Below are 13,900 nucleotides of genomic sequence, written 5' to 3'. Positions count from 1 at the left end.
AAAAAAAAAAAAAAAAAAAAAAACCCTTTGAGAAAGGTACGTAAAATGTAGCCAAAAAAATGAGAAAGTGAGTGTCAGAAAACCCAAGAGGTTTTGGGCTAACTGGGGGAGCGCAGGGACACACAGCAAGGACTCACCAATAGAAGTGCTCTTCCACCATCTTGGTGACGGCTCTTGAGACGGCTCTTTCATGAGGGCCAAGGTTTTTGTTTAAGTTCACACCAAGTTTCTCTTCCAGAAAGTCAATTATGAATTCTGTGCCAGACACTTTTTCATTGTTATATTCAATCCAAGGCATTTTCCCTTGAGCAGAGAGCTTTCCACCAAAATAGTTCTGGATAGCATTTTTTAAAAAAGAGAAAAGCAATGTGTTTATGAATTTCCCCGGTTAGCAGAGACAAACATCCCAACCCATGAGTGTCTGTGCCCGTACTATCCACTCAAACGAGCTCAGCATTTTTTTAAGATCATTATTCTAGAAGTGGAGAAGAGAGACTTTTACTGAACATTAAAGAATTAATTCATTTCCATAGGTTTTATCATGAACTCCAATTCTATCTAGACTAGGGGAGTTAGGGAACTCTGAAGCACTGCAGTGTCTCCTAAAGGAAATTCAGCAGGTTCCTGGTTTTCAGCCCAAACCTTTCATTTCTAGTCCTGGGGTGGTACCCAGAATCTGTGCAGACAAGCTCCATTCTGATCTATAACGGTATTTGAAGCTTACACTATCTCAGAATATCTTGATCCAGAAAGGAGGTAGCTAGATCAAGTCACACAATTAATTGTTAAAATTACAGTAATGTGTGTTCTCTAATGTATAAAAAGCAAAGACCTGGACCACATGAATGAGGGGATGCTGGAGAATTTCATGTCTTCAATCATATTTCTCAATAAATAAAGTCATTTAAGCCTCAAAGTTGATTGTCAGAACTGTATCCACTGTTTTGCAGACTACACAACCTAAATTAATCTGATTTGCCACAAACTCTTCCTCATACTTTGTACAAATAGGTAATGCAAACCCTGTTACATATTGGCAGATGTTAGCCCCTCTGAGAAAACAGGTACTCAACTACATGGCAGGGATATTAAATGGCCAACCACTTTAAAACCTCTGATGATGTCTTAAGTTAAACACACACCTCTCTTCAGCTTTTTTTTAAAAAAAATATACTTATTATTTTATGTGTATAAGTGTTTGCCTGCATGTATGTCTGCACCCCATGCATGCCTGGTGCCAGCAGAAGCAAAAGACATCATTAGATCCCTAGAAGTAAAATTACAGACAGTTGTGAGCCTTCATGTGGATGCTGGAAACTGAACCAGGATCCTCTGGAAGAGAAGTATTAACTCAACTAAAAAGCCATCCCTCCAGCCCCCTACAATTTCTTCTAATTGAGCCAGTTCACCCCTAAGTATTTACCCAAAAGTCAGAAAGCATATAGCCATGCAAAGACATCTGAACAAAAGTTTGGGTGGAGAGATGTTTCTGTAGTTAAGAAAATGTAGTGTTCTTCCAGAGGACCTGGAATTTGGTTCTCACTGGCTATAACAGGTGGCTCACAATCCACCTGTAACTCTATGCACATAGACATAAATCAAAATAAAATAAATACTTTAAAAATGCACAAACATTTTTAAAGATCAAAAACAGGAAACATGTTATTCAGAGGCAAATTAATAAACAAGTGTACAAACATACAACGGATTATCACTCTTGGAAAAAGAAAGAAAGTGAACAACTTATACACAAATAATATAGATAAACTGGTAAGTAATTTTGTGAGTAGAATTAGCCAGACTTAAAAGGACCACACAGGGCTGGGAAGACAGCTCAGTCAGTAAAGTGCTTGCCTTGCAAGCATAACGATCTGCATTCAACACAAAATCCACACGGAAGGCCACAGTGGAACTGGCAAGTGATCTCAGCATTGGGCAGGCAGAGACAAGCAGAATCCTGGGGTTTGCTATCCCGCCAGCCTGGTCAAAATCATGAGCTCTGTGCTGGTTTGAATGGAGCTCGGGTGTTTGAATTAGAGAAGGTGTGCCGTTGGGGGATGGCTGTCTCTGCCTCCCCCCTCTTCCGCATGCTGTCTGGGGATCAGCATATAATGTTCACAGTTACTGCTCCAAAACCATGTCTGCCTCCTTCCTGCCATGATGATCATGGACAAACCCTCTAACACTATATCCAAGCCCAATTAAACACTTTCTTTTATAAGGGTTGCTGTCGTCCAGGAACACTTGCTCAACTATGTTCACAGCAGCATTATTCGCAATAGTCAGAACCTGGAAACAACCTAGATGTCCCTCATCCGACGAATGGATAGGGAAAATGTGGTACATTTACACAATGGAGTATTACTCAGCTGAAAAAAAAAATCAAACAAAAAAAAAATGACCTCCTGAAATTTGCAGGCAAATGGATGAAACTAGAAAAAAGGCATTCTGAGTGAGAAATTCTGAGTGAGATAGCCCAGACCCAGAAAGACAAACATGGTATGTGTTCACTCATAACTGGACATTAGGAATAAAGTACAGGATAACCAACCTACAATCCACAGCCCCAGAGAGGCTGGATAACTAGGAGGGCCCAAAAAGGTATGCAAGGATTTCCCTGGGAAGGGAAAAAGAAGAGCTCTCCTGAGAAAACAAGAGGCCAGGGGTGGGGGGCGTGGAGGGGAGGGGAACTTGAGGGAGCGGGTAGGATGCAGAAGGCAGGTTCCAGGCAGATTGAAGGGGAGAGTCAGGAAAGAGACTTCTTGATGGGGAGCCCATTTAGGGGTTAGGGAGAAATCTGATACCAAGGAAACCCCAGGGATCCACAAGGATGACCCCAGCTAAGACTCCTAGTGGAGAGGGTGCCTGAACTGGCCATCTACTGTAATCAGATGGGTGACTACCCTAATTGTCATCGGAGGGCATTTATCCGGTAATGAAAGCAGATGCAGAGATCCACAGCCAAGCCCAGCTCTGGGCGTTCTGAAGAAAAGGGAGGAGGGATTGTATGAGCCAGGCAGGGCAAGGTCATGCCAGGGAGTGGGGGGCACAGAGACAGATGACCTGAGCTCATGGGAGTTCATGGACTCTGAACCAATAGTTAGGGAGCCTGCATGGGACCCACCTGGGCCCTCTTCATGTATGTGAGAGTTGTGTAGCTTGGTCTCTTTGTAAGGCTCCTAGAAGTGAGATCAGGAGCTTAGCTGAGGCTTAGCTGGCTTTGGTAACCTGTTTCCCATTCTGATTACCTTGTCCAGACTTATATAGAGGGGGAGCTTGGTCCTGCCTCAACTCTGTGCCACGCTTTGTTCAAGCCCTCAGGAGGCCTGCCACTTTCTGAATAGAGAGGGAAGAGGAGTGGATGAGGAGCAGGTGGGAGTGGGCAGGGAACGGAAGGAGAAGAGAAAGGTAAAATAAATAAAAAAAAAATGTTAATTAAATAAAAGGAAAAAAGAGTTGTCATGGTCATGGTGTCTCTTCACAGCAGCAGAAGAGTGACTAAGACAACTCCAAGTCAGTAAGTAGGAGACCGCGTCTCAAAACTTAAGATAGACAGCAATAGAGGAAAATACCAACACCAGTCTATGGCTTCTACAGGCCACACACAAACAGGCACACACATGCTGGGCATGGGGGTGCCCATCTTTAATCCCAGCATTAGATAGGCAGAAGCAGACAGATTTCTGTGAGTTCCAGGCCAGCACACATACAAAAGAGGTACACCGTACATTATTCTTCTGAAACTCTAGAAAGTATTAACTAATCTCCAGTGACTGAAGATCTTTCCATGGTTGTTGAGGACAATGAAGATTGGGAGGAAGCGAACTTCCAAGAGGAAGATAAAAATTTGAGAAGAGCCGGGCGGTGGTGGCGCACGCCTTTAATCCCAGCACTCGGGAGGCAGAGACAGGCGGATCTCTGTGAGTTCAAGACCAGCCTGGTCTACAGAGCGAGTTCCAGGACAGGCTCCAAAGCCACAGAGAAACCCTGTCTCGAAAAACCAAAAAAAAACAAAAACAAAAAAAAAAAAAATTTTGAGAAGAAAATGGATCCTTTTACTGTGTTTTGTTTTGAGACAGTCTCAAGTGGCCCAGGCTAGCCTTGAATTCACTGTGTAGTTAAGACTGGCCTCAAACTCCCAGGCCTTCTGCTTCCGGCCCTAAGCGCTAGGATGAGAGGTTTGCACCACCACCTGGCTGGTCGCCTCACTCCTGACTGTGACAACGCATTTTTAGTACTTCCCTGGTTAAAAAAAAAAAAAAAAGAGGCAGTCGCCATGATTCTCCCACCCGACACAGATGCAGGTTAAGATCTTCCCTGTTCTTAGACACTATGAAATGCCTCAAGAACTGTCAACGATGAAACAGACTGAGAAGACTCATCTCGACTTTTCTAAATAGTGTAACAGCTGTTTGACAATCTACCTCTCATGGTTAATCTTCATGGTCAGCCTGGCCCGTGGAACCCACTTCTAGCTGTATCCTAGGAGAACTCTTCCAGGAAGGTTTTAGCTGCGGAAGGAATGCCTACCCTGATCGTGTATGGCACCATTCCACAGGCTGGAGTCTTGAACTGGATGCAAAGGAGAAAGACTGGCAAAGCAGCACTCCTCCCTCAGCTTCCTGATTGTGGGTGCCATGTGCTGCACACTCCTGCCGCCACCGTGAGCGGTGGATTGCACCCTCAATCTGTAAGCCAGAAGGCGCCCTTTCCTCCTTAAGCTGCTTTCGTCAGAGCCATGAGAAAAGTAATTCACTATCCATCTTTCCTGCTGATCTCTTCCTGGTTTGCAGAAAATCGTGTCACATCTACTAGGCCAGTTAGCCTCCTATAAAGAATCCTAATTTCACTGGGCAAAGAGTACATATAGCCTGGATGGATCCTCTTCCTCTCTCTATGCCATCACCAGTGGCCCAGGAGCTCACCCATAACCCCAAGTGCATTCACTGTAATTAAACAATACAAACACACTTGGGCTCAATAGACAATTTAAAAAAAAAAGAGTTATCAATACTCACACTTGAAACATGTGTAATTTATTGCATGTCAATTTTAGCTATATAAAGTTGTGAGGTTTTCCTTTTAAGAGAAGACAGTATTAGATAAAATTTGGGATCTATCAGTCCTGAATATCTTTAAATGTGTCTCTAGATGTCAGCAAAACCTTCCCATAAAAAGACATATAGTACATTCTTAAGGCCATAAAGTCTACTAAGAGCGAAACACCGCAGCAGACGCAGAAGAGCAGGCATGGGTCACCACAATGGAACAAATCTGACTTCCAACAAAAACTCGGAACATTGAAATCTGAGCTTCATGTATTGATGTGGGATGTCCTCAATAAGTGTTGCTTTTATTGGGTAATGAATAAAGCTTTTGTGGCCAATGGCTTAGCAGAGTAAAGCCAGGCAGGACATGGACAGAGGACGCAGAGTCAAGGAGACATCATGTGCCTGCCGATGAAGAATGACACCCAGAACCTTTCTGGTAGGCCACAGCCTTGTGGTGATACACAGATTAATAGAAATGGGTTATTTTAAGATATAAGAGTTACTTAATAAGAAGTTTGAGTTAATAGGCTAAACAGTGTTGTAATTAATATAGTTTCTGGGTGATTAATCGGGTCTTGGTGGACAGGCAGAAAAGAGCAGTTTCTGATTACAATGTACAAAAAAATATTTATTTACTCCCCCTCAAGTATAAAAGTTTCTTCCTGCCCGGCGGTGGTGGCGCATGCCTTTAATCCCAGCACTCAGGAGGCAGAGGCAGGCAGATCTCTGTGAGTTCGAGGCCAGCCTGGTCTAGAAGAGCTAGTTCCAGGACAGGACCAAGCTACGGAGAAACCCTGTCTCGAAAATTGGATCTCTGTGAGTTCGAGGCCAGCCTGGTCTAGAAGAGCTAGTTCCAGGACAGGACCAAGCTACGGAGAAACCCTGTCTCGAAAATTAAAAAAAAATAATAATAATAAGTTTCTTCCTTCACAGGCCTGATATGACAACCCCTGCTCCAAAGACTGGCAGCTACCCACCTTATCTGCTAGAAAAACAAACTAAAACTAAGGTAGCATTCAGACCAAACCCTTCTTGCAAAGGTGTATTATATCAGAAAATTCTAGAAAAGCACTAGCCAACTCTCCCTAGTAATCCCAAAACTTCAAAAATTTCAGAACACAAAATTCTTTGTGTTTGGTTAAGGGGGGGGGGGAGGCCACTGGGATTAAGACCCAAATGTTAGAGAAGACCAGAAGAGACAGTGTCTTCTGCACAGGACAGGACAGGACCACAGTGCTCACCAATGCACCACAGCTGTGCTTGCGTGCATAGGACCTGTAGAAGACACGTCAGTCAACTGTAGCACTGACACACACACACACACACACACACACACACATCCCAACATGCATACACATTCACAGGCATAGCATACGTGCACACATGAAAACAAAGCAAAATTTAAAAACTGAGGCTGTTATTCAGTCGTAGATCACTTTGTCTCACATACATAGGCCCTTGGTTGATTCCAGCAACCTCCTCTCACAAGAAACAAATTCCAGTGGCAACCCTAGGCTCACACCACACAGCAACTGCCACCTGCCAGCCTCCACTTCCACACCCAACCAGATCATTCTGCATAGTCACCGCTTTTATGTGAACCCCCCTCCATCCTCTGCAATACCCTGGCCTCCTAAACAATTTTGTTCAAATTTCACTTTAATGAACTACTTTCCCAGGGTGAAACCATTATCTGCCCTTCCTTTGGCTTCCACTAAACAGTGTACATGCTCCTCCCCTAAAGTAGAACTGTTCCCATATCTGCCCCTAGACCATGCTCTCCCCTGGACTCTTGGTACATGTTTGTGTGACTTGTAATCTCCTACAGAAACATCTGGGCATAGTGATGCATACCTTTAATACCACCAAAGTGGAGGCAGAAACAGGAAGATCTCTGTGAGTTTGAGGCCAGCCTGGTTTATATAGTGAATTCCAGAACAGTCAGGGCTACATAGTGAGATCCTTTTCTAAAACAACAAGATGAACAAAAGTTACAGAAATAAAAATTAGAGATAAATTCTGGAAATGATTGACTCAAGTATGTTTTCCATAATCAATTTTTGCTTTATGGTCAAAAAGCAGGAGACAGCATTTTAGAGACAATTATAGCTTTCTTAGATATGATTATACCTAAGTGTGATACTGCCATTATCATCGCCACCATTTTGAGATGAAGAATTTCAAAGTCTAAGAGGGATTTCAAAGTCTTAGGCTTCTGACCTGCTAAACAGACCACTAAATCTACAGCTCAACTGCTATCCACTCTAGAAGGAAGTGAATAATCACTGCACTGCAGAACTACCCCAGACACCTTCCACTGGCTACATTCAAAACAATCTGACTACCTTCTAAAAACTGCAACACGTTAGGTATGTATCTACTGTATATTGTAGTTCTGTAGAAAAACTGTATTTATTTGGGAAATATGCATGTTAAAGCATTTAAGGTGAAGTGTCATAATTTCTGCATAGTACTTCCAAATGATGTTCCCAAACATGTTTCTAAAAGAAGAGTAAAGCAAAGGAAGCCAAATAATAACCATAAGTGGATCTGTGGGGAAGGACTGGGGTGCTCATTATACTAGTCATTTAAGTTATCCATAGATGGGAAATAATCGAGTCAAGAGATGGAAAGACTGGGTGAGGAAAATAAGTAGAACATCGGAAGTGAAGCCTAAGAAACGTGGAGAAGGCTTTAGCCCTTGCCCAGGACAAATTCCTGGGCAGGAAAGCCAGTATCCCTCATAGGAGATCTAAAAACAAAACACTAAACCTCCAAGAAGTATAACCACCACAAGAGAAAAGACACACGCTAAATATAGGCAACATGAAGTAGAAATACTGGAACAGACCAGTATTTTAGGTAGCATAATAAATATCCTCCCACACATAAAGGGAGATATTAGGAAAACTGAGTAAGGAAACACACTTTTTAAGAAAAAAGTCAACTTTAGTCAACTGTCGACCAAGAATGGCGATACACACCTGTACTAGGAAGAAAAAGACAAGAGGAAAAACCAACCAAGGCAACACAGAAACCATCTGAAAAAGAAAGAACACAGCAGACAAAAACACACACAATGAAGGGCTGAGGGACTGGAGAGATGGATCAACAGTCAGGAGAACCCAAGTGTGATTCCCACCACCTACATCTGGCAGATCACATCTACACCTGGAAGTACAAGTTCAAAGGAGCACCTGAGTCCTCCCCCAAGCACCTGTATGCACACATGCACACCCCTAATCACACAGGCACACCTAATTAAAAACTACAACAACAAAACTTAGAAAAAAATAATGGTTAAGAAAACAGAACACTGCATTGCATTAGAAGCTCAACAAGAGGAAAGTTCCACATAGAAGCAGAGAATTGCAGGACAGCGCAGAGACAGGGGAAATAAACGCAGAGACCCAGACAACAGGAAACAGGCAGGAAAAGTTATAAAAGGGGATATTTTAAGAATATTGATCATTAGTTTCCTCAGAATTTTAAAAAAAAAAAGCACATAGTCCATCTCACTCCAGGCAGAGTGGCTCTTTCCAAGAAAACAAATGATAACAAATGCTAGAAAAAAAAAATACAGAGAAAGAACAACACTTAAGCACCGCTGGAGTGGATATAAATTGGTGCAGCCAGTATGCAGAATGAAGGTGTCTGACAATATGTGAATGAATAAGGAAAATATGTACACAGTGGGGTTTCACTCAGCCATAAAGAAAAATGAAATTGTGTCAGTTAACTGGAAAATGGATTGAACTGGAAATCATTGTGGTAAGTGAATCACACCAGACTCAGAAAGACCAAGTTCATATTTTCTTACATATGAAAAAACCTAGATTTAAATTGATACATAGACATGCATTTGTGTGCGCCATGAAACTAGAGAGAGGACCATGAGAGGGGAAGAGATCTGAAACAGAATGTTGGCGAAATAGAAGGTAATGGAATTTATGTGGCTTGAATACTGGAGGAGGAGAATATTTGGGGAAAAGAATTGGACCATCAAGAGAGTAGGGGAGCAGTGGAGAACAGGGCCAAATTAAACAAAGTATAATAATGACACACGTGTAAGAATATGTATACTCCCAACCAACAAACTACTAAGGAAAACAACAGCAAACCCCAAGCCAGCCTCTCTAGTTCTAAACTATGAATCTTCGTGGAGTCAGATTTTCTTCATCAATTTCTGACATCAGCCAAAATAAAAAACTGAATATGAAAGCAGACATGAGAATATGGCATTTACCCAATAAGCTAGAAATAAAATAGATTTATAAAAATGCAAGAAAGTTACTTTTTTCAGGAAATGTTTTTGTTTGAAAATTTGATTATTGTCCTAAGAAATGTCATTTACGCTCATGTGTATTAGTCTTGTTATCTTAAAGATTCAAAAGATATAATTATGTTTAATAAAAGAAAGAAAATGGCATAATGAAATCCTTTGCTTTTTATGTTAGCTTTAAGAATTATTGAAAAGACCTAAAGATACATAAGAACTGATATTGGAAGAGTTTAGAAAGAATAGGAGGGGCACTGTACTTTAAAAACTAAGACATTTTTAAATGTGATCCTTTGTAATATACATACCCAATAAATAGCCTCAAATATATAAGTAGTATTAAAATGCTAATAGAAGAGCAAAATAGAGACCAATCAATGAAGACTTAAATGTTTTACCCTTTCAGAGACTAACAGGCAAAGCATTGTATAAGAGTTAAAAATGTAGCTCTAAATAACACATTCAATATCTTCAAACAAGGAAACACATAATTAGCTCCATATTGATAAGATTTTATAAATTATTTTCCACTATGTAAGAGAAAATAACCACACACTTGAATAAAGACTCAGTAAACTGAAGGACTTGGTATCACAGAGATTATTTTCTCTGACCATAATATCAAAACCCATTATAGAAACAAAGTTTCAACAAATTTACCTACAGATAGAACTTGTTAAAAAAGGAAAACATAAGGGGAAAATTTAAAACAACACAGAGAAACAACAACAACAACAGCAAAATCACATCAAAAGTGTTAGCTAGCTCCTGCATTACTGAGAGAAAATGGATACCTTCAAATACATACTTTTATTTATTCTTTTTTAATGGAATAATGTTTATTCCCATTTTTATATTGGGGAAGATTTGTAATTCATATATATATATATGAAGAGTTTGGCTTATTTCCTTTTTCTCATGGTGTAAAAATACTTGCAAATCACTTACTTCTTATGAGTGTGTATGTGTAGGCATGTATATACGACTGTGTGTTTCTTTTTCTTTCTTTTTTCTTGAATTTCTTAGCTTTATTTACTTTATGTGTCAATCTTTTGTTACATGATTGATTGACTTGATGCCTGAGGTCAGAAGGGGACCTGGGTTGCCCTGTAACTGGAGTTACATATGATACATGAACCACATGTAGGTGCTGGGAACCGAACCAGAATCCCTTACAGGAGTCACTACTGAGCATCTCTCCAACAACCTTTGCGTCTTTTAGCGCTGAAATGAACAGATACTTCCTTGAAAGCCACTTGAGCAAAACATGGAAAAGTTCAAAAATATATTCGAAGCCCAGAACTATAGCTAAGTGGTAGAAACCGTGTCTAGTACACGTCTAATACACTTAAATCCTTGGTATTGCCAATCTTTCTTTTTTTCAAATATCCACCCAACGCCTGCTGTGCCCTCCAAACCCACATTCATGAAGGACAAAACGATAAATGAAAACCTAAAAGAAAAGTCCCACCAGGAAGTGGTACACTCACACTTTTCATTTGTTGCCCAGTAAGCCCACCCAAACCTCTAACCTAAGGACAGATTAAAAGAAATACCATGATTCCTTCATTAAAACTGATGTAAAAAGAAATCAAAGACCCTGGAATCAAGCATCTCTCTCTTACCAAAGACTGGGCACTGTTACCTTCAGACCCTTCTATTCTGACATCTGTTTGTGTGACATTAACTACACCCCCTCTATGTGATATTGAGACCCATAAGAATAAAACATATTTGCAAACAAGTACCTGATAGGGTAGGTCAGCCATTCTTAAGTAGGTTTCCATTTTCAGACAGAAAGGAGATAAGCTGGGGACCCCATTATTAGGTCTTGCGAACTGATGTAAAATAATAGCATCCTTGGAGTCAAGCTCTTGCTGTTTCCTGTCAAAACCAAAACAGAAATAAAGAACACCCTGCACATTAGCTTTGTGTTGTTGCCTTAGGGCCTCAAGGGGACCCTGAAGGGTTGGAGTCCTCCATGAACAAGCGGAAGTGTGTGTGCAGGTCTTACCTCATCCCCTGTTTAGAGAACAGAAGCCCAGTAGACATGCAAGAGGTTCTTACACACTCTGAAATGACTATAATCCAGTGGCTCGGGGAAGTAACTACAAATCAACTTGCTTCCATTACATGCAGCCTATGGGCAAGAGGATTACCTTCGGGTTTCCTGCAAGAGGAGGCGTTTTGGGTTTACTATGTGTTCTACCTGATTCTTCAGCATTCTGATTTCATAGGTATTATCTCATTTAACTTTCAAAACAACCTTATGAAGTAGACATATTGCATATATTTTATGGATGCAAGTTCTAGAAGGTGAGCATAGTACGTCAGGCCCTTACTGCTAGCTCTCAGAAGGCTGAAACAGAAGGATCACACAGTTATGGCCTGCCTGAACTACAGAGAATGCTGGGTGCAGAGACAGTCATGTTGTTAGTACTTTGCAGAACTGAACAGAACCTATGTGCCTGCCTTATACAACACATCGGAACAGATCCTTCCCAATACAATGAGGTGATAACCGGACGGGTCTGCTGTGACATGATGCATATCTACAGGGAATCTGATAACAAACATTCTATTTCTTTTTCTATATTAATAATCACCAGGATTAAATAAAACAGTATCTGTAAACATTTAGTAAGCTATTAAACATTGAAGGAGGAATTTATTTTTTCACAAGATATGGTTTTGTTCACATACTGCAAACTCCTCCCAGTTCACCAAATCTGACTCAATAAACTCCACAAAAACCTATTATAATTCCATCCTTTAGTCTGCCTAGTGTTCCCAGTCTGATGAACTCCATTGTCAAGGCTTGACCCTCCCTAAGCTTCGACTTTCCTCTCCACATTCCGGCTTAATTCCGCACTGACTTCTGGCCAAGCAGGAAATGATTTGTCACCTTCACTGCACGGTGCTCACCAGCTTCAGCATCTCCACTTCCTAAAATAAGTTCTCTTGAGGTTCACCAGCCAGGGGGCCTAGTCAATTTAAAGAACTCAGAATGACTCGTTCTGAAATTATAAGCCGAAAAAAAAAAAAAAAACATTTACTATAAAACAAAGGCTTTCCTGGATAGGAAATGTGTGGGAGGGCATATATTAAAATCCAGGACTTATTTGGACAGTTGGTAGACAACACAAACTCTACAATTCACAACTGACTTTACCCAATAAAATAATTCACAACACAAAGTTGTGTTTTGTGTAAATTCGCAGGTCAAAAGTTTAAGAACTAAAAGGCGATAAATATGAAATCCTCTGCCCTACTGGCCAGAAGAACTGAATCCTAAAGGTTCACTTGGGCATCTCATAGTCAAAATAGATGCTTGTCAGGAGCCAGCGTGCTAATGACTTTATAGACACGATCCATATTAGCCCACTTAACTCTGATAATAGCACTCTAAAGTGGGGAGTCTTAAAGTTTAAATTTGGGACACCAGACTAACATTTTATAGTAGACAGGAAATTTAAAAGTCAGAATGTAACTTGCCCAAGGAACACCAATTTCAGATCAAGTCTGTCAGGCCAAGCCTGGCGGTAGACCCCAGCTATTCAGAAGGCAAGAAAAGTGCAAGTTCAAGGCTAGCCTAGACAACTGAGCTAGACCATGTCTCAAAAACAAAAAAAGGAAAGGAAAGGAAAAAGAAAGAAAAGAGAAAATGCCAAACGTGGAGTAAGGTGATGAGGACATAGTTCTGTGCTGGGTTACTTGGCTTCCATGGAAGGAAGGAAGGAAGGAAAGAGAAAATGCCAAACGTGGAGTAAGGTGATGAGGACATAGTTCTGTGCTGGGTTACTTGGCTTCCATGGGTGGAACACTGGGTCCAATCCCTAGTACAAATGAAAAAAAGGTATTATATATCAAGTTTGAAATAACTCCAGATCCCAAAATTCCAAAGAAAAGAAAACTGGCAATTTCTTGGTTAGTTCTATTAACCCAGACAGTGTGCCCACATGGCAAACTGTCCTACATAGTTCACATGTATTTACATATTAAGTCAACTGGAAAAGGAAGACCACTATTATTATTTCTACTCTATAGATGATACTAATTAAGAAGTTATTAGCACCAACAGTGTCTGGTTGGCTAAATACAGAAGCAAATTTGAACCCAGATAATCCAGCGGCTCCATAGGCCTCCTATTTGTCAGGACCCACCCCCTAGTTTAGGGTCAGACAGATGAGTTGCTTCCTGTGCAGTTTGTTTCATGAAATGACCTTAGAGTGAGATCTTAAAAGAGAACACCTGCAGAGGCCAGCTGGCCCACCAAATAAGAGACTAACTAGGTCCTGCCCTCCTCTAAGGACACCACAGATGATCATGCCTCTGTGACAGGCATGAGTCACTTGTGGAGATCAGATAGAGACTCTTCAGCTGGAGTACCAAAGCACAGATGAGCTCCAGGGAATGAAGAATTATTTAGTCATTGAGCTTACAAGCAAATATCCAGATGCCTGAGTAAATTTATTATAGATGCCAGGCCATCTCCACTTGAGGAAAACAAAGGGTTAAGACAATAATCATTTAAAAATATAACAGTAAAGGGAGAAGGGGAGGATGGGGG

The 13,900-nt window shown here is 40.9% G+C and overlaps 1 protein-coding gene across 1 annotated transcript in view; it reads right to left on the bottom strand.

Moving 5' to 3' along the window:
* Positions 1-13,900, bottom strand: part of Faxc (failed axon connections homolog) — a 62,223-nt gene that overhangs the window by 44,524 nt on the left and 3,799 nt on the right. The window contains exons 2-3 of the mRNA XM_005361919.3: positions 11,079-11,214; positions 138-334 (exon numbers count right to left, since the gene is read on the bottom strand). Of these exons, the coding sequence (XP_005361976.1) occupies positions 138-334; positions 11,079-11,214 (333 nt within the window). The remainder of the gene's footprint in view (positions 1-137; positions 335-11,078; positions 11,215-13,900) is intronic.

This window comes from Microtus ochrogaster, linkage group LG5, assembly GCF_000317375.1.
Source record: "Microtus ochrogaster isolate Prairie Vole_2 linkage group LG5, MicOch1.0, whole genome shotgun sequence".
In the NCBI taxonomy this organism is placed as follows: Eukaryota; Metazoa; Chordata; class Mammalia; order Rodentia; family Cricetidae; genus Microtus; species Microtus ochrogaster.
The sequence above is the reverse complement of the archived record's forward strand: the minus strand, read 5'-3'. Positions and strand labels throughout refer to the sequence as shown.